Here is an 18999-nt window from a genome sequence, read left to right as displayed (position 1 = left end):
AGTTCTCCTCGGAGTCCTCTCTTCTCCCGACTGAACAACCCTCGAAGGGTGTGAGCAAGGCTGGGAAGTGGAGATAAAATGTTGTATCTTTGAAACGGATGGGAAAAAGCAGTCGGGGGGAAAAACCCCCCAATATCTCTTAGAACGGAATAAAACCATGGGCTTGAGGCGGATAGGCTGCGGGGAAGTGAATTAAACCATGCACGAACTCCTCAATAAATAGCCACTGGCTCGGCAGGTCGGGGCCATTTGATCCCCCTGTAGCCGTGGGCACAGGCTGGTCCAGAATCAACACACCGCCCGATAGCGCTCAAGGATACCCACAGGTCTGGAGCTGGGTCCCGCAGCGCCTACCGCGGTGAATGTCGAGGGTGCTGATGTCCCTGGGTGGGTACCGGGGTGGGCACCGGGGCTACCGATGTGCTGGAGTGAGAACTAGGCTGGGTACCCTGGTAGATATCGGAGGCGCTAGTTCGTCGGGGTGGGTACCGGGGCTGCCGATATGCCTTAGAGGGTTCTGGAGTGGGACCCCGGTTGTGGACCAGAGCAGGGGCCGATGTGCCGGGGTGGGTAGCTGCGTGGGTAGCAGGGTGGGTACTGAAGATGTCGGTGGGCCGGGCCGGGTACCAGGGGGTGCCAATATGTTGGGGTGGGTCCTGGAGTGGGGCTCGGAGTGTGTCCCGAGCTGGGTACTGGGGTAGATAGCGGGCACGCCGAAGTGCCAGGGTGGATATTGGGATGGGTGACGAAGTAGGTACCGGGAATACCGCTGGGCACATCTCAGTCTCTCTTTCCTCCTACAAATCCCACAAACCCCGCCGGATCGTGCCAGGCTGGCAAGGACTACATCTCCCAGGCTCCCGAGCCTGGCCCCCCGCCCCGCACGGCGCAGCATAGCTCGGCCCGGCCCCGAACGGCGCGGAGGGAGGGAGGCCGGGCGGCGGCGCGGGGGGCGGCGGCGGCGGGGCCCGGGTGCGCCCGGCGGAGGGGCCGTGCCGGAGCCGAGCCAGGTACCGCGGCGAGGAGCGGGCCCGGGAAGGAGGGTGGGGGGCACGGGCACGGCTCAGCTCAGGAGAGCGGGCCCCGGGTGTGGGGAGAGCGGTTTGCGGCCGGGGGAGGCTGGCCGGGAGTGGTCCCGGTGCTGGGTGCTGGCCTCCGGGAGCATGTTCCCGGGATGTGCTGGATTCAGCTCCGGGCTGCTGGCCCCGGGAGGATGTACTGGTCCCGGCTGTGGGCTGATGGCCCCAGGGGGATGCGCTAGCCCCGGGTGCTAACCCCGATCTTGGGCGCTGGTCCCAGTGTTGGGTGCTGGCCTTGGGAAGCAAGCACCTGGGATGAAATAGATTCAGCCCCGGGGTGCTGGTGCTGGTACTAGTGCTGGGGTTCTGGTCCCGGAAGGCTGTGCTGGCCCCAGTCCTGGCCCCAGTCTTAGCCCCAGTCCTGGGATTCTGGCCCCCGTCCTAGGATTCTGGCCCCAGTCCTAGGATTCTGGCCCCGGTCCGGGAGTTCTGGCCCCAGTCCTAGGATTCTGGCCCTGGTCCGGGAGTTCTGGCCCTGAGAGGATGCATTGGCCCCGATCCTGGTCCCAGTTCTGCTGGGCCCAGGGAAGATGCACTGGCCATAGCCCCAGGGTGCTGCCCAGGGAGGATGCTTGCTCCCGGCAAGGGTTCTGGGGCTACTGCTGCTCCTTGCACTCCGGGGGAGCTGCCCCCCATCCAGCCGTGTGTCCTGGGAAGGTGCTGATGGCCCAGACCCCGACGGGGTGCCAGGGGCAGATTTGGGGTGGCCACAGAGGGGACCAGGCTGGGAGGGATGGCTTTAGGCGCCCTTGGTCCCCGTCAGTGTGTGTGTGTAAGGTCCCCCAGCAGTGGTGTGACACATGGCTGCGTGACACATGGTGTCCCTTGCCTGGGTGGTGGCAGCCAGGATTTCACAAGCACAGCAGGAGCATCCCTGGGGACAGGATAAGAAACTGTGTCACTGAGCAGGGAGATGTCCCTTGTCCGTGTGTGTGTGTGTGTGTGGTGGGGGGGGTGCTGGTGAGGGATTTGATCGGGATGTGTGCCTGTCCTGGCCTTTTGGGGTGTTCCCTGGCTGAGGCATGGCTGCCAAAGCGGGGTCAGTGCTTGAGCCGAGGTTTTAGGGCCTGGCAGCCTGGCACAGGATGCCCACGCATGCCAAGGGTGCTGCTGGCATGGGGCGAGGCAAGGTAAGGTTTTTTGCTCTGGCTGCAGCTGCAGAGCTGGAACGTATTGCAAAACTCCTGAATATTTCCCTGGGGCAAGAGCTCCTTGCCCCAGCAGAAGGATTTTTGGGAGCAGGATGGTGGTTGGGCAGCCGGAGAGCATGAGCTGGAGGAAGGGCCACGTCCCTGCCGCTGCAAGCAACCAGAAAAACATGGCTGGGTGAAACCAAATTACACCAAGCCCCCCCCCCCAAAAAAACTTGATGAGCTTCCCTTTCGAAAGACAAGTGGGCTCCAAGCTGGTGCAGATGGTTTTGCTTCCCATTATCTGGGGGACATCCCCCCCCCCCCCCCGCCTCCCTCTTTCCAGCACCCAAGCAGCGTTGCTGGCTGCAACCCGACCAGGGCGGCCAGCGCGGACGGGAAGTTGCTGAGAGCTTTGGGCTTGGTTTTCCTTTTTCCTTCCCGTTTCTCAGAGCCAGATGTCGTGTCCGCAGCGGTGAAGCCTTGGCTGCCTTCCCCCAACCTGCCTCCTGCCGCCCCCAGCCACGCGTGTGCCCGTCCGTCCGTCCGTCCGTGGCCGCCCGGCAGCCCCGCAGCGGCCCCCGCCGCCCGTTGTGTGCGGCAGCTGCCTGTCAAAAAAAACCAACCAAACAAACAACCCCCCCCAAAAAAAAACCAAAAAACCTTTTCCCCTCTTCCTCCGAGGAGCTCATGGCGGTTCTCGGCAACGGCAAAGACGCGCCTCGGCTCGCCCGCCCACGTCCCCGCCGGCGCCGGAGGCAGGCAGGGAAGATGCAGGCAGGGAAGATGCAGGCAGGGGAGATGGAGGCAGAGAAGGAGAGCCCCGGCACCCACACGCTGTGGGGAACCGACTCAGCCTGGGATTTCCGTGCCCAAACAAGCTCCAAACTGCCACTTTTCGGCACCGAGGGCGCGATAGTTCCCTCCCCCGCGCCGGCTCTTGGCACGCCGGTTGCTGCCCGGCTTGGCCCACGCCGAGGTCCCGGCAGTTGGATGGCTTTTCATCTCCTGCCGTTGCGTTTCATTCTTGCATGAGTGCAAACAGCTAATTGCTTTCCAGCGGCTCAGCCGGCTTCGGTGCTTCACAATGAGCCCTGACTTAGCCGAACCCGCCAGTCCCCGGGGGCTTGGGATGAGGTGGGAGAGGCTGGGAACGTCCTCTGGACTCCGCCTTGGGCTCTGGGGGGATCGCTTGGCTTGGGAGGATCTTTTGGCTCCAGGGGATCCCTCAGCTCTGAGGGATCTCTTGGCTCCTGGAGAACTCTGAGCTCCAGAAGACCTCTTGGTTCAGGGTGGGGGGAGGTCTGTCAATTCCACGTTGCTCTTTTCCGTCAGCATCACCTCAAAAGCTTTTTTTTCCGGAGACTGCAGGAGATTTGGGCTTTGGCTCCATGGGCAAGGTTCCCAAAGATACTCCCAAAACTTCCCATGGATGGAGGGTGGAGGTACACAAACTCTCTGTGTGCATGTAGGACCTTTGTTCTTTCCTTGCTGGATGAGTGGTTCAGTGCTGGGGCTCTGGACTAAGCCTGCAGCAGCCACTCTCAGGAATCCAGAGCAAGCTGCAGTCACTTTGCTCCAGGTGCCTCTGTGTCCCCAGCAAGGGACTTCTGATCTGCAGCACTAATTGGGCTAATTAGGAAAATGCTAATGCTCCCCCTTCTCCCTGAGTGTCTGAGCAGAGCCCCAGCAAGCTGAGAGGAGAAGTCAGGGTCCCTTGCCACTGGAGCTGCTCTCATTTCACACCTAAGGGGAGTCCCCAGCAGTAAACTGGGCTGTGCTGGGATTGGTGGCCTCCAGCCAGGGGAGTCTTTCATAGAACCATAGAATTGTTTGGGTGGGAAAAGCTCTCTAAGGTCATCCAGTCCAACCAGCAACCCAACCCCACCATGGCCATCAAACCATGGCCACAAGTGCCATGGCCACACCTTGCTGGAACACCTCCAGGCATGGGGACTCCACCACCTCCCTAGGCAGCCTGTGCCAATCCCTCACCACTCTTGCAGCAAAGATATTTTCTTCATCTCCAACCTAACCCTCCCCGGGCACAATTCAGGCCATTTCCTCTCCTTCTATCACCTGAGACTAGGGAGAAGAGCCCAACACCAACCTCACTGCAGCCTCCTCTCAGGCTCCCCTGAGGTCTTCCCTCAGCCTCCTCATCTCCAGTCTAAACACCCCCAGCTCCCTCAGCTGCTCCTCCCCAGCCCTCTTCTCCAGACCCTTCCCCAGCTTGATTGCTTTTTAGGACCTGCTCCAGCTCCTCAACGTCCTTCTGGGAGTGAGGGACCCAAGCCTGACCCCAGGATTCAAGGTGTGGCCTCACCTGTCCCCAGCATAGGGGCACAATCCCTGCCCTACTCCTGCTGGCCACACCATTGCTGATCCAGGCCAGGATGCTGGTGGCCTTCTTGGCTACCTGAGCACCCTCCTGGATCATGTTCAGCTGTTGTCAACCAACACCCCCAGGTCCTTATCTGCCACGAAAACTTTCCATCCACTCTGCCCCCAGGCTGGATCATTCACAAGGTTGTTGTGACCCAAGTGCAGGACCCAACACTTGGCTTCATTGAACTTCCTACAGCTGACCTCAGGTCCATCCATGCAGCCTGTCCAGGTCCCTCTGCAGAGCCCCTCAGCCCTCCAAGAAGCTCCAACCCTGGCACCCAATTACCCAGCTCAGTGTCAGCTGGCCTCAATTCATGACATTCCTGTGTTGAAGCCTGGGAGCTGCAACTTTCCTGAGGAGTCTAACAGCCTCCCAGGACCACCTGCAAGTGGAGCAAGCCCTGCAGCATGCACTGAGTTTCCAAGTCTCTGCTTGGGCTGTGTCCTGGGGGAGGGAGCAGGGTTTAGGTGGCAGCAGCCATCAACCAGCCTTTGGGTTTCCACCATCCCCAGAGCTGCTGAGCTGCTGGGAGGGGGACAGTGAGACATAGGTGGGGCCCCTGCCCCTATTTGCCTTCTCTAGGCAAGAGGCTGTGGCCATTGGTGGAGCTGGCACCATCTTGGCATGCAGTCCACCCATCCTGCATTATGTTCTCTGTGTGAGGTATTGAGTGGGAGCCTAATGGGCAGAGGCTGGTAAAATGAGCTGTGGTGATGGAGGGACAGTGGTTCTTGGGGTGCTGCTGCTGCTGGTGGCTTAGGGTGCTGCCTATAGTGCTTCTTGGGGTGCTGCTACTGCTGGTGGCTCAGGGTGCTGCCTACAGCAGTTCTCAGGGTGCTGCTACTGCTGGTGGCTCAGGGTGCTGCTGACAGCAGTTCTCAGGGTGCTGCTGGTGGTGGCTCAGGATGCTGCCTGCAGTGCTTCACGTGGTGCTGCCTGCAGAGGTTCTTGGGGTGCTCCTGCTGGTGGTGGTGGCTCCCTGGGTGCTGCTGGTGGAGAATGAGCAGGGCCCCTGTCCTCACAAGGGAGCATCTGTTGGTTCACCATGGCTGCATCCTTGCAGGTGTCTGAGGATGAGGGAAGGCTGATTTGGGGGTGTCCATGGAGAGCAGCTGTCCTGTGGCAAGCATGGAGAGGGCCATGGACTAGGCAGTCCCAGCTGACCCCAGCCCACAGCTGTGGGAGAAGGAGATGGAAAGAGAGATGGTGGCCAGCTTGGAGGTGCCCAGCCCAGTGGTACCTGCTGTGGTGGGATGTGATCCAGTGGCTTGGTAGTACCCAACTGGTAGTACCCAACTGGGTGGCTCAGTGGTACCTGGCTCAGTGGCTTGGTGACACTCAACTCAGTGGCACCAGACCTGGCTTGGTAGTTCATGATCTGGTGGCACCCAACCCAGTGGTTCAGTGGTACCCAAGTCAAGTAGTACCCAGGTGAGTGGAAGAGGCTTGGCAGCACCTAACCCAGTAGTACATGATGTGGTGGGACACCATCTGTTGGCTTGGTGGTACCCAAGCTGGGAGTATGTGACCTGGTTGCTTCATGATACCTTCCCTGCTGGTATATGTCCCAGCACTTGACCTGGTGGTACCTGACCTGGTGGCTTGGTGGCACCTGATCGGGTGGCACCTGATCTGGTGGCACCTGGATCAGGTGCTGCTCAGCACAGTAGTACCTGACCTGGTGGTACATGATCTGGTGTTAACCTGAGCTGGTGGCTCAGTGGGACATGCCATGGGGGTGCCCAGTTTTGTGCCCTGATGGCACCTGGCTCAGTGGTACATGCCATGGGGGTGCCCAGTTTTGTGCCCTGATGGCACCTGGCTCAGTGGGACATGCCATGGGGGTGCCCAGTTTTGTGCCCTGATGGCACCTGGCTCAGTGGGACATGCCATGGGGTGCCCAGTTTTGTGCCTTGCTGGCACCTGGCTCAGCAGCTGAGGCAGTTGGTGCAAACTGGGGGCGCTGGGGTGGGTGCCTGGGGGTGTGAGGCAGCAGGGCTGGGTCTGCCCCTTGGCTCTGGCTGGTCCCACAGGCAATTGGTGCAGACTTGGGGGGGTGGGGATGGGGAACAGAGTCTCCCTCCCAATCCTCCTCCTCTCCCACCCACCCTGCCTTGTGGGGACAGGCTGCTGGTCCCAGCAGTGGGGGTGAGGAGGCCATTCAGTGTGCACCCCCTGGAGTGGTCTCATTTTCCCTTCTGGGGAGGGCTGAGGAGTTGGTGGAGTTGGGGAGGGGGGGTGGGGGGTGTGAACTGATGCTGGCAGATGGCCAAGCAGTGCCCCTTCATGGGGACAGGGGCATCAGCGTGGGCTGGCACACGTGGCTGGCCCGGTCCCCGTGAGCATGTGAGCTGTGGGGGTGGTCAGATGGCTCCACTGCTGCTCCCGGGGTGTGTTTTGGTGGTGGGAGGGGGCGTGGGGGGTAGAACAGCCAGATGGGCTCCACAGCCAAAGCCCCCCACAGCCGGCATCACCCCCTGGGCTGCACCGGGTGCCCACGGAGGACCCTGCCGTGCTGTGGCTTGAGCTGAGGGGCTTTGGGATGCTGCTGAACCACTTCCTGCAGCCCCATCCACCATGCAAGGGTGGGAGTATCCTTTCCTGAGTTTTCCCACTGCTGGGACCTCCCCTGCACTCCTTCCTCCCCCCCCTCCCCACCCTCCCAAATCCCATAGGAAACCGCCTTGGCGACTGCTGGCTCCACCCCAGCTCCCCGCCGGCGATTTGGCCTCTTGAGCAATTTCCTGGCCCCATCCCAGCGCTGAGGGGTGAGCCCAAAATAAGCCCTCCGGATGCCAGGGGTACCAGGAAATGCTGAAAATGCTGCCCTTGCCAGGCAGGGGTGCGAGGAGGGCTTTAAAGCGCGGGGAGACCCAATTAAGTCGTCTCCATTAACTGATTAGGCTGCTGATAAGGGTCTAATTAATTAAAAGGCTGCAGAAGAAGTTACCAGCTCCTCCCTGCTGTTGGGCTGCAGGTGTGACCTGTGGAATTGTTTATACCTGGTGGTGTCAAATCCTTCCTGGCATCACTTTTTGAGGCAGGGAGAAACACCCTGGTACTGACGCCAGCTTCTCTCCCTCCTCCTTTTCCCAGCCAGCTTCCAGGGAGGAAAAACAAAATCCAGGGGAAAATATGATCCCTCTGGGTGGGTGACGTAGGAAAGGGCCTTTGTGATGGGCTGTGCTTCTCTTGCCAAGCCCCAGTTTGGTTTGGAAGTGCTGCAGAGGGTTGGGAATGTTGGCCCTTCCCAGGCTGCCAGAGGTGGATTCCCACTGGTTGTGCCAAGCTTGATGCCAGCTGACAGCTCTGGTGTGCCCCCCAGCATGGCTCCCCCCCCACCAGGGGTGGCTGCAGCTCCAACCAGAGGGAAGGCCAAATTGGAGTGGTTTTGTGGAATTTTGGGAGTGGGTTCATGGATTTTTTTTGGTGTAATCCCACTTGCTGAACCTTGGCCTGGAAGCAGTGGGTAAGGCAAATCTCCACACAGCTTGGTGTTGAGGGAGGTGGGAGAAGTCTGTGCCCCTGGACTGGGCACTGGTGAGGCCACACCTCCAATCCTGGGGTCAGGTTTGGGCCACTTATTCCAAGAGGGACATTGAGGAGCTGGAGCAGATCCAGAGAAGGGCAACAGAGCTGGGGAAGGGTCTGGAGAAGAGGGCTGGGGAGGAGCAGCTGAGGGAGACCTCATTGCTCTCTACAGCTCCCTGAGAGGAGGCTGCAGGGAGGTTGGGGTTGGGCTCTGCTCCCAGGATGAGAGGAAATAGCCTCAAATTGCACCAGGGAAGGTTCAGGTTGGAGATCAGGAACAATTTCTTCACTGAAAGGGTCACCAGGCACTGGCCCAGGCTGCCCAGGGAGGTGGTGGAGTCCCCATGCCTGGAGGTATTCCAGGAACCTGTGGCCATGGTGGCATTGAGTTGATGGTTGCCCTCTATGGTCTTGGAGTTCTTTTCCAGACCAAACAATTCTATAAGACTCAACTCATGTCCACTCCATTCCTTGTTGAGAAAAAACCCCAACCAAACCCTAAATCTCATTTTTTCCACTCATGACAGGTGGGCTGGGGCAGGAGGTCCTTTCGTGTTGCAAACTCCAGCTGCTCCTCCAGCACCTGGCCAGTGGTTTGGTAGTGGCAGTGCTGATGTCCCCACACAGGGACTGTGGGATGGGTGGCCCCTGGACACCCAGGGGTGCGTTTTCCAGGGGGATTTTTCGGCCCCAGCATTCCCAGGAGGAGCAGCAGCCAGGGCAGGCAGTGCTGCCTCTGCTCCTCTTCTCTCCCTGCCCCAGGCAAGGGTGACATCCCATCTCCTGGTGACAACTCCTTCCTGCCACCCTGTCATTTGCCAGCAAGGAAATTGGTGCCAACAACCTCAGAGTGTCCTAGGAATGAGCAAACAAAGCCGACAAGACTTATAAAAGCCACGTAGCAGGGAAGTGCCCAGCAGCACTGGGGATGGAGGAGGCATCCTCCAGGCCCTGGGGGCTGTTGGTCACATTGCTCTGGTGGCACTGGAGGTTTTCCATCCCCAAGTGAATGATCAGCTGATTGGAAAATAAATCATCCAGCTGGAAAAGCAGGGCAAGGATTTGCCAGCACCTTTTCATAGCCTGGCTTCATTATCAGTCAGAGAGGAACTCTCCTCTGATGAGCACTTGGGCTCCAGGAGGTGATTAAGGAGACCTCGGGATGAATTTGGGACCAGGAGGGTATTTAATAGCATTGCTGCGTTGCCAGGCTGCCTCACCACAGAAGAAAGCTCCAAATTCCCTGTTTATTTAAGAAGGAAGCATCAAAACCTACTGCAAAGAGGTTGTGTGTGGTGGGGACAGGTTGGGGCTGACTTTGAGAGGTGGCTAATCATAGAATAGTTTGAGTTGGAAGGGACCTTGAAAGCTCATCCAGTCCAACCCTCCTGCACTCAGCAGGGACATCTGCAACTAGAGCAGGTTGCTCACAGCCCCAAACAGCCTCACCTGGAATGGTTCCAGCCATGGAGCATCTCCCATCTTTCTGGGTAGCTTGGGCCAGGCTCTCCTCACCCTCAGTGTCAAACATTTCTCCCTTCTCTCCACTCTCAATCTCTCTCCTTGAGTTCAAACCATCCCCCCTTGGCCTGGCACAAGAGGCTCTCCTCAGAAGTCTGTCCCCAGCTTTCTTAGAGCCCCCTGTAAGCACTGAAAGGCCACCAGAAGGTCTCCCTGGAGCCTTCTCTTCTCCAGGCTGAACAACCCCAACTCTCTCAGCCTGGCCTCACAGCAGAGGGCTTCCAGCCCTCCCAGCTCTGGCCCTGCTCCAACAGTTCTCTCTCTGTGCTGTGCTGAGGACTCCAGAGCTGCCCCAGCACAGCAGGGGGGGCCTCAGCAGAGTGCACCAGAGGGGCAGAATCCCCTGCCTGCCCCTGCTGCCCATGCTGATGGGGATTAGCCCAGGGCACTGCTGGAGCTGGGCTGGCAGCACCTCATCTCCAGCTTTTCACCCTCCAGCACCCCCAAGTCCTGCTCTGCAGGGCTGCTCTCCACCCCTTCATCCCCAGCCTGGGTTGGTACTGAGGGTTGCCCTGACCCAAGTGCAGGACTTTGCTCTTGGCTTTGTTGAACCTCCTGAGGTTTACAGGGTCCCACTTCTGCAGTTTGTCCCTGAGGCGTGGGGACAACACCACTCAGCTTGGTGTCATCACCAAACTTGCTGAGGGTGCACTCAATCCTACTGCCTGTGTGACTGGTCCCAGTACAGACCCCTGAGGGACCCCACTGGTCACCCATCTCTATGCTGGAGTTGCTGTAGGTGCCCTATAGGTTCCTGCTGGGATCTGTAAGGTCCAGCATGGAAGGAAACAGCCACCAGCCCCTGTTAGGGAAGCAATGACTCAAGCCACTGTCATTTAAGGATGCTCCTGAGCATGTGTGACCCAGGCTGGAGGATTGTTTTTTCCCTGCCTGCTGTCAGGAGCAGCCCTGGGAGGCCCCCGGGGGATGGGGCTGTAGGAAACACACCACAGATGCTGGCAGGCAGGACATGAGCTGGGCTGGGGAGCCAGAAAAGGATTTTCCCCTTTTCACCAGGCACCAAAATAACCCTGAGCACATGATGGCTGATTCCCTTCAGCCTTTAAAACCAACCCCCCTGGGATGGAGAGCAGCACAAGCTGGGATCAGCCCATCTTGCTCAGCTGCCTTGCCACATCCCAGCTAAAGTCAGCCCACTCCCCCCCCCAAATCACCTTTTGACCCCCGAAACCTTCCAGCATCCTTCATCTGGGGAGGGTTTCTAGCTACTGAGTAGCTGTATCCCAAACTCCCCCTTCTCTGAGATACAAACCCTCCCTTTCCCACCCAGCCTGGCTTTTCCTGCTGGCAGCAGCCCAGGAGATGCATTGCAGCTGTGTAGGCAGGAGAAAACCCAGCCCAGCCCACCCCACCCCCACCCCTGCCCTTCCTGAGCTGGGGGAAGGACTCGAGCAAGGAAGGCTCCTGGGATGGGCACCCCAGTTTCCTGGCTCTATTGTTGAAAGCTTCTTGTGCCTGGGACAAAGAGCTGGCAGGGTCATGGGTTGAGGAGGGGGAGGGGAGTGGGGGTGTTGGTCCATGCTTAGGTGTCCCCCCCCGTGTCCTGGAAAAGAGCTTTTTGGGTGGCTTTGCAGCCTGCAGCACTGCTAAGGAAGCCAGCAGCTTCCAGGGGATGGGGGGAGGTTGGTATGAATGAGGCATCCCTGTGCCTGCCAGCTCCTAATTAGTGCTGCTGACCTCAGCCCTGGCCTAATTGGGGTCAGGGCTGTGACGTCACCATAGGGTGTGGCTTTGGGGAGGGACAGGACACCCTCCCCTGGAATCCCTCTCCCCTAAACAGCCCTATGAGGGTCACATCTCCTTCCCCTCGGAACGATGGGTCCTGCCCCAGCTCAGGGGCTGCCCTAACAGGAGATTTTCAGCCTTTTTTTTCTTTTAACATTTGGTCTGAGAAGGAGGGGTCCGGCTTTGCCCACCCCCCACCCCCAGCTCAGGGGGCTTGGCTGCTCCTCCCGGCCCTCCCCGGGCGCAGGCGCTGACACCTCTGCCCTGGCTATTTTTACCCGCTGGGATCACGAGCGAGCGAGTGACCTTCCCCAAGGGACACTGCCACGGCGGGGGGGGACACACACAGCCGCTGGTGTCGGTGCCCGAGGCACCCGCTGGGCTATGGAAGAGCTGTCTCCCGGCTGGCACAGCGGTGCCAGCCGGTGACGAGGGGTTTGGAGGGGCTGCTGGTGGTGGCTCTCTGGAGAAGGAGGATTGAGCCCGGAGAGAGGAGCTGCTTGTTTGGCCCTGGAGGCGACTTCAGGGCTCAGCCTTTGCCTGGCAGAGAGCAGGAGGGCACAGCCTGGGAGCTGCCGAGGGCTCCTGTAAAGTGCTGCCGGTGAGGAGCCAGCGTGACGCTGGCACCGCTTCTCACCTGTGTGGGGACAGCTTATCCCCTGCAGCCCCGTGCCAGGGCTGGGCTGGGTGGCATCTTGCAAAATTCCACGGGGACTGAGTACACTCCTTAGCCCCCAGGCTCTGCCATCTGCGTCACCCTCCTTTCACCTGCCACCCCCTTTCTTCCTTCTCCAGGCTGGCATCATCCGTGGCCGCATCCCAGAGCCAGAGGCGCAGGGCAGGGTGCCAGCAGATCAGCACAACCCTGGGGACGATGAGGACTGTCACAGCTGAGAGCCAGCCAGGGCCAGGACCCGGAGGAGCTGCCAAGGCGAGGTGCCACGTTTGAGGCCGGTGTGCTGAGCTGTGCCGGAGGCGTGCCGGAGCCCCGCGTCGCCGCGGCCGGCAGCAGATGCTCCGTGCCCGGTGCGTGGAGCCCTCGCCGCGGCCGGACCAGGCGGATGGAAAGCTGCAGCCCGGCAGGTAGGAGCCTTCCGTGGCGGTTCGCGGTGGGGCTCCGCCACCTTCTCGGCAGGCTGACTGCAAGCTGTCGATCCCGCAGGGAGCCTCGCTGGCCGGCTGACTCCATCCCTATGCCCGAGCCCTATGCCGGAGCGGGAGCCCTCCCCGGCTCAGCCGCCCGCCGACCATGAAGTGCTCTTTGCGCTTCTGCTTCCTCTCCACCGCCTTCCTGCTGGTCTTCGTCATGTCCCTCCTCTTCACCTACTCCCACCACAGCATCGCCTACCTGGACCCCGGCGGGCTGGGTGGCATCCACCGGGTGAAGCTGGTGCCCGGCTACGCCGGCATGCAGCGGCTCAGCAAGGGGGGGCCCTACCCGCGGGGCTGCTCCTGCCGCCGCTGCCCGCCCGAGGAGGCGGCGGCCGCCGACTGGTTTGACAGCCGCTACGACGGCACCATCTCCCCGGTGTGGACGAAGGACAACATGGACCTACCACCGGACGTCCAGAGGTGGTGGATGGTGAGCGAAGGGATGGGTTTCTCGCTGTGGATATCCCACCCCCACTCCTTTCCCGGGGGTCGCTGGTTGATGGCCGCCCCCTTGTCCCCCCCGCTCCCCGCTGTTCTCCCTTCTCGCTTTGCAGATGCTGCAGCCCCAGTTCAAGTCTCACAACACTCACGAGGTCCTCAGCAAGCTCTTCCAGATCGTGCCGGGCGAGGACCCCTACCGCTCCCGGGACCCGCGCCGCTGCCGCCGCTGCGCCGTGGTCGGCAACTCGGGCAACCTGCGCGGCTCCGCTTACGGGCCCGAGATCGATGGGCACGACTTCGTCATGAGGTGAGGGCAGGGGGCTGCCCCCAGGGCGCTGCCCACCCGCTCGGCCTCGCGGGTGCTGAGCTCCTGCTGTGCAAGCGCAGCAGCCTCCCTCTGCTGTGGACCAGGAGGCGCCAGAGGTGTCGGCCCTGTGCCCTACGCCACAGCCCAGCTCCAAGCTGCTTTGTCGAGGAACCCACCACGGGTCCTGCCGTGGGTGGGAGTGAGTTGAAACCTGCCCAGGGTTCTGTGGGAAGGACTCATCCAGCACCCCAGGCATGAGCAGGCTTGGAAACTGCTCTTTGGCCATGTTCAGCAGCTCAGAGGGGACGCCCACAAGAGGGTTGGGAGGGGGGATGCCACTTTGCTTGTTCTCCAAGCTGTGTGGTGTGGCAGACAGGCTGGAGGGAAGGGATCCATCCAGAGGGACCTGCACAGGCTGGAGGGAAGGGATCCATCCAGAGGGACCTGCACAGGCTGGAGGGAAGGGATCCATCCAGAGGGACCTGCACAGGCTGGAGGGAAGGGATCCATCCAGAGGGACCTGCACAGGCTGGAGGGAAGGGATCCATCCAGAGGGACCTGCACAGGCTGGAGGGAAGGGATCCATCCAGAGGGACCTGCACAGGCTGGAGGGAAGGGATCCATCCAGAGGGACCTGCACAGGCTGGAGGGAAGGGATCCATCCAGAGGGACCTGCACAGGCTGGAGGGAAGGGATCCATCCAGAGGGACCTGCACAGGCTGGAGGGAAGGGATCCATCCGGAGGGACCTGCACAGGCTGGAGGGAAGGGATCCATCCGGAGGGACCTGCACAGGCTGGAGGGAAGGGATCCATCCAGAGGGACCTGCACAGGCTGGAGGGAAGGGATCCATCCAGAGGGACCTGCACAGGCTGCAGAGCTGGGGCCATGAGAACCTCCTGAGGTTCACCAAGGGCAAGGTCCTGCAGCTGGGGCAGGGCAATCCCAAGCACTGCTCTGGGCTGGGCAGGGACTGGCTGGAGAGCAGCCCTGAAGGAAAGGCCTTGGGGGTGCTGGGGGAGGAGAAGCTCAGCAGGAGCCAGCAGTCAGCACTTGCAGCCCAGAGAGCCAAGCAGAGCCTGGGCTGCAGCAGGAGAAGTGTGGCCAGCAGGGCCAGGGAGGGGATTCTGCCCCTCTGCTCCACTCTGCTCAGACCACACCTGGAGCTCTGGGTCCAGTGCTGGAGCCTCTGTTCCAGGAAGGCTCTGGAGGGGCTGGAAGGTGTCCAGAGAAGGGCCAGGAGGAGGAGCAGAGGGCTGGAGCTGCTCTGCTCTGAGGCCAGCCTGAGAGAGTTGGGGTTGTGCAGGCTGGAGAGGAGAAGGCTCCCAGGAGACCTTCTGGTGGCCTTGCAGGATCTGAAGGGGGCTCCAAGAAAGCTGGGGAGGGACTTTGGAGGGTGTCAGGGAGTGATAGGACTGGGGGGGATGGAGCAAAAGTAGAAGTGGGGAGATTGAGATTGGATGTGAGGAAAAAATTCTTGCCCAGGAGGGTGGTGAGAGCCTGGCAGAGGTTGCCCAGGGAGGTGGTGGAAGCCTCATCCCTGGAGGTTTTTGCAGCCAGGCTGGAGGTGGCTGTGAGCAACCTGCTGTGGTGTGAGGTGTCCCTGCCCATGGCAGGGGGTTGGAACTGGCTGAGCCCTGAGCTCCCTTCCAGCCCTGACAGGTTCTCTCCCCAGGATGAACCAGGCCCCCACGGTGGGTTTCGAGGGCGACGTGGGCAGTCGGACCACACACCACTTCATGTACCCCGAGAGTGCCAAGAACCTGCCTGCCAACGTCAGCTTCGTGCTGGTGCCCTTCAAGACCCTGGACCTGCTCTGGATCGCCAGCGCCCTCTCCACCGGCCAGATCAGGTTGTAAGTACTCGGTGGGCACTGGTGGCACTGGGCTGGCAGCTCCCCAGGCAATGGGGACGGAATCCATCAATTCCTCCCTCCTGGGGCATCCCCCAGTGCTGGTCTCTTGGTGGCTGGGGGACGTGGGACCCCCTCCCCCTCAGGAGCTCACCTGCCTCTCCACGTTCTTCCCAGCACGTATGCACCTGTGAAGCCTTTTCTCAGGGTGGACAAAGAAAAGGTAAGGAGGAGGGGCCACGTCCCCTGCCACCCAGTCTCCTCCCACAAACATCCTGGTGCCAGGGCTGCAGCTCTAACCCCAGCCCATCCCCCCAGGTGCAGATCTACAACCCTGCCTTCTTCAAGTACATCCACGACCGCTGGACGGAGCACCACGGGCGCTACCCCTCCACTGGCATGCTGGTGCTCTTCTTTGCCCTCCACGTCTGTGATGAGGTGGGTGGAGGTTCCTCAGGACCCTCCTCTGGGCTATGGGGTCCTGGATGAGCTGTGAGGGTCCTGGATGTCCTTACTGCAGGGTCTTGGATGAGCTATGAGCTCCTAGATGGGCTGTGGGGTCCTGAAGGAGATGTGGGGTCCTGGATGGCCTGGGAGCTCCTGGATAAACTGCAGGGTGATAGGTGGCCTATGAGTGAGCTGTGGGCTTCTGAATGAACTACAGGATGATAGGTGGGCTGTGGGGTCCTGGATGGGCTGTGGGGTCCTGGATGGGCTGTGGGGTCCTGGACGGCCTGGCTGCAGGGTCTGGGATGAGCTGGTAGGCTCCTGGATAGACTCTGGGCTCCTGGATGAGCTGTGGGCTCCTGGATGGAGTCTTGGATGAGTTGTGGAGTCCCAGATATGCTGTGGGCTCCTGCATGAGTTGCAGGGTGTCAGATGGATTTTGAGGTTCTGGTTAAGCTCTGGAGTCCCTGATGGGCTGTGGGCTCCTGGATGATCTGAAGGGTGCTAGACGGACTTTGAGGTTCTGGTTAAGCTATGGGCTCCTAGATGGGCTGTGGGGTCCCAGATGGGCTGTGGGGTCCTGCATGAGCTGCAGGGTGTCAGATGGACTTTGAGGTTCTGGTTAAGCTGTGGAGTCCCAGATGGGCTGTGGGCTCCTAAATGAGCAGAAGGGCTCCACCTGGCACGGGGAGGGCTTGCTGGGATCCTGAACCGTACAGGGTTAAGGAGGGAGTTGGCTGCTTTAGGTCCAACTGCAGCACTTTCACTTGCTCCATTTGCCTGACAGCATGGTGAAGGGCTGAGCAGAGGAACCTACACCATGGTGCAAAACCCACCTGGGTGGGTGCTCAGCTGAGGGGGTCCCCAGGTCAGTGAGGGTTACAGAATCAACCAAGCAGGTTGGAAAGGACCTTTGAGATCATCAAGTCCAACCTATCACCCAGCACCATCTAATCAACTAAACCCTGGCACTGAGTGCCTCATCCAGTCTTGTTTTAAACACTTCCAGGGATGGTGACTCCACCACCACCTCCGGGGGCAGCACATCCCAATGGCCAATCTCCCTTTCTGTGAAGAATCTCTTCCTCACATCCAGCCCAAACCTCCCCCTGCACAGCTTGAGACTGTGTCCTCTCCTTCTGTCACTGCTTGCCTGGGAGAAGAGCCCAACCCCCACCTGGCTACAGCCTCCCTTCAGGTTGTTCAGTTTGGAGAAGAGAAGGCTCTGAGGAGACCTTATTGTGGCCTTCCAATATCTGAATATCTGATAGGACTGGGGGGGCATGGACCAAAACTAGAAATAGGTAGATTCAGATTGGCTGTTAGGAAGAAATTCTTCCCCAGGAGGGTGGTGAGAGCCTGGCAGAGGTTGCCCAGGGAGGTGGTGGAAGCCTCCTGCCTGGAGGTTTCTGTAGCCAGGCTGGAGGTGGCTGTGAGCAACCTGCTGTGGTGTGAGGTGTCCCTGCCCATGGCAGGGGGGGGTTGGAACTGGATGCTCCTTGCTTTCTGAGCCTGATAGCTGTGTGGTTGTGTGAGGGGGTTGAGGGCTGGCTCACCCCTCTCCTGGCTGGCACAGGTGAACGTGTTTGGGTTCGGCGCAGACGGCCGCGGCAACTGGCACCACTACTGGGAGAACAATCGCTACGCCGGCGAGTTCCGCAAGACCGGTGTGCACGACGCCGACTTCGAGGCCCACATCATCGACATGCTGGCCAAAACCAGCAAGATCCAGGTCTACAGGGGCAACTGATGAAGGCTGCACCTCCTCATCCTCCTCCCTCCTCCCCCTCCTCTTCAGCATCTGGCCGCTCGCCGACAGGCAGAGAGGGTGAGGGTCTCCCCCCTGCTGCTGCCAGCTCCTCAGCTCCTTCCCCGGTGAGATTTGGTGCCTCCAGCAGCCAATCAGGTGCAGAGCTGAAGGAGACTTTTTTTTTTGGGGCTTCTTTTTTCTTTTTAAATTTTATTTTTTAATGATGATGATGATAATTAATTATTATTATTAAGCAACCCAGCTGAGAAAGGATTTGTAGAACACAGTCAAGTGACCGGCCGGGGCAGGGGGGGTGGGCGGCCGCCTGGCTTCTTCCTCCTCGACAGTCAAACCAAATGCTGCTCTTTTTTTAAACAAGACACAACTTCCCTCCCTCACTCCCCCATCCCCTGCCCCGAAGCTGTGTGACTTTGGGGAGCTCTGGAGCATCACTCCCCCTCGGCCAAGAAAGCTCTGCTGCCCAAGGAGGGACACGGTGGCCAAAGGAGATGTGGTGGCTGAGCAGCCTCACCACTGGAGCCAGCTGCTGCCTTCTGTCCTTTGATTACTATTTTTCTTTTTCTTTTTTTTAACCTACCTGGGGCAGCCACTGCTCTTGGTTCTCCCCTAGCTCCTGGCACACAAGAAAGGCCCAGCGTGGCAGGATGGGGATGGAGCCACCAGGAGGAGCCCAGTGCTGGTGGCTGCCAGCACAGCTGGGCTGGAAGATGGGAGAGGAATGCCATCTTCAGGGCTGGGCATCCCTGCTCCTCTCCCTGAGAACTGAGGAAGGGGAGGATGGATTTGGGGGCACAGGGGGGGAGACAGGCAGCTAAGAAACCTCCACTGAGCATCCTCCAGGGCTGGGGGATGCAGCAGCAGATGCAGCCTCGCTGCAGGGAAGGAGCTGAGCTTCCCCTTTGCTTTTGGGCTGAGAGGAAGCAGTTCAGAGAGTTTTGGGGTTGTGTGGCTATAGTCATCCAACTCCGGAGAGAAGCTGACATCCCAAAGTCTTTGTTCCTTGTGTCAGGGTGGCTTTTGGGGCTCGCCAGGCTGCCCTGCAGCACAGGGAGCTGCAGGAGGAAGCTGCCTCCCCAGAGGCTCACTCAAGCCACTGCCCTAGGGCCCAGCAGCAGGGTGGGCTGCTTGGAGGGGGAGAGCCTGGAAAGCTCAAGTAAAAAGCAGTCATGGACAAGGTCCCCAGAGAGGGACCCTCTGCTTGCACACCCGGTGCTGGGTGCCCAGCACGCTGGCAAAGCCCCGTGGTGCCAAGACCACCCTGGGCAGGGGCTGTGGGGCCAGAGCCTGGCTGAGGGAAGCCCTGTCCACACCACCCTGGGCAGTAGCTATTAGGGAATGATTCCCCGTGGGGGTTTTGGGAGGGGCTTGGAGGTTGGTGTTTTGGGTTTTTTTTTTTTTTTTTTTTGTTTTTTTTTTTTTTTGTTAACCCTTTTGTATCTTGGCTTTCTGTAGCAGCCTCTTAGCTGTCTCTCTGCTTTGGTTTGGTTGGTTTTCAGGGTCACCTTCTCTTGGTTTATTTTTTTTGTTGGTTTTTAAGGTTGGTTGTTTTTTTTTTTTTTGTTTTGTTTTTTGTTTTGTTTTTTCCTCTGCCATTGTGAACCAGGAGGATTTGGATCACCTGGAGCAGGTACTGA

General features: G+C 59.9%; 1 protein-coding gene across 1 annotated transcript; it reads left to right on the top strand.

Moving 5' to 3' along the window:
• Positions 1 to 12645: 12645 nt before the first annotated feature.
• Positions 12646 to 17399, top strand: ST3GAL2 (ST3 beta-galactoside alpha-2,3-sialyltransferase 2). The gene is made up of 6 exons (XM_054389720.1): positions 12646 to 12978; positions 13103 to 13296; positions 14971 to 15150; positions 15325 to 15370; positions 15466 to 15585; positions 17171 to 17399. The coding sequence occupies exons 1-6, from the start codon at positions 12646 to 12648 to the stop codon at positions 17342 to 17344; spliced, it is 1047 nt and encodes a 348-aa protein (XP_054245695.1). The 3' UTR covers positions 17345 to 17399.
• The last annotated feature ends 1600 nt before the right edge of the window (positions 17400 to 18999 follow it).

Source organism: Indicator indicator, chromosome 19 (assembly GCF_027791375.1).
Source record: "Indicator indicator isolate 239-I01 chromosome 19, UM_Iind_1.1, whole genome shotgun sequence".
In the NCBI taxonomy this organism is placed as follows: Eukaryota; Metazoa; Chordata; class Aves; order Piciformes; family Indicatoridae; genus Indicator; species Indicator indicator.
This window is presented reverse-complemented; position numbering and strand designations above follow the sequence as displayed.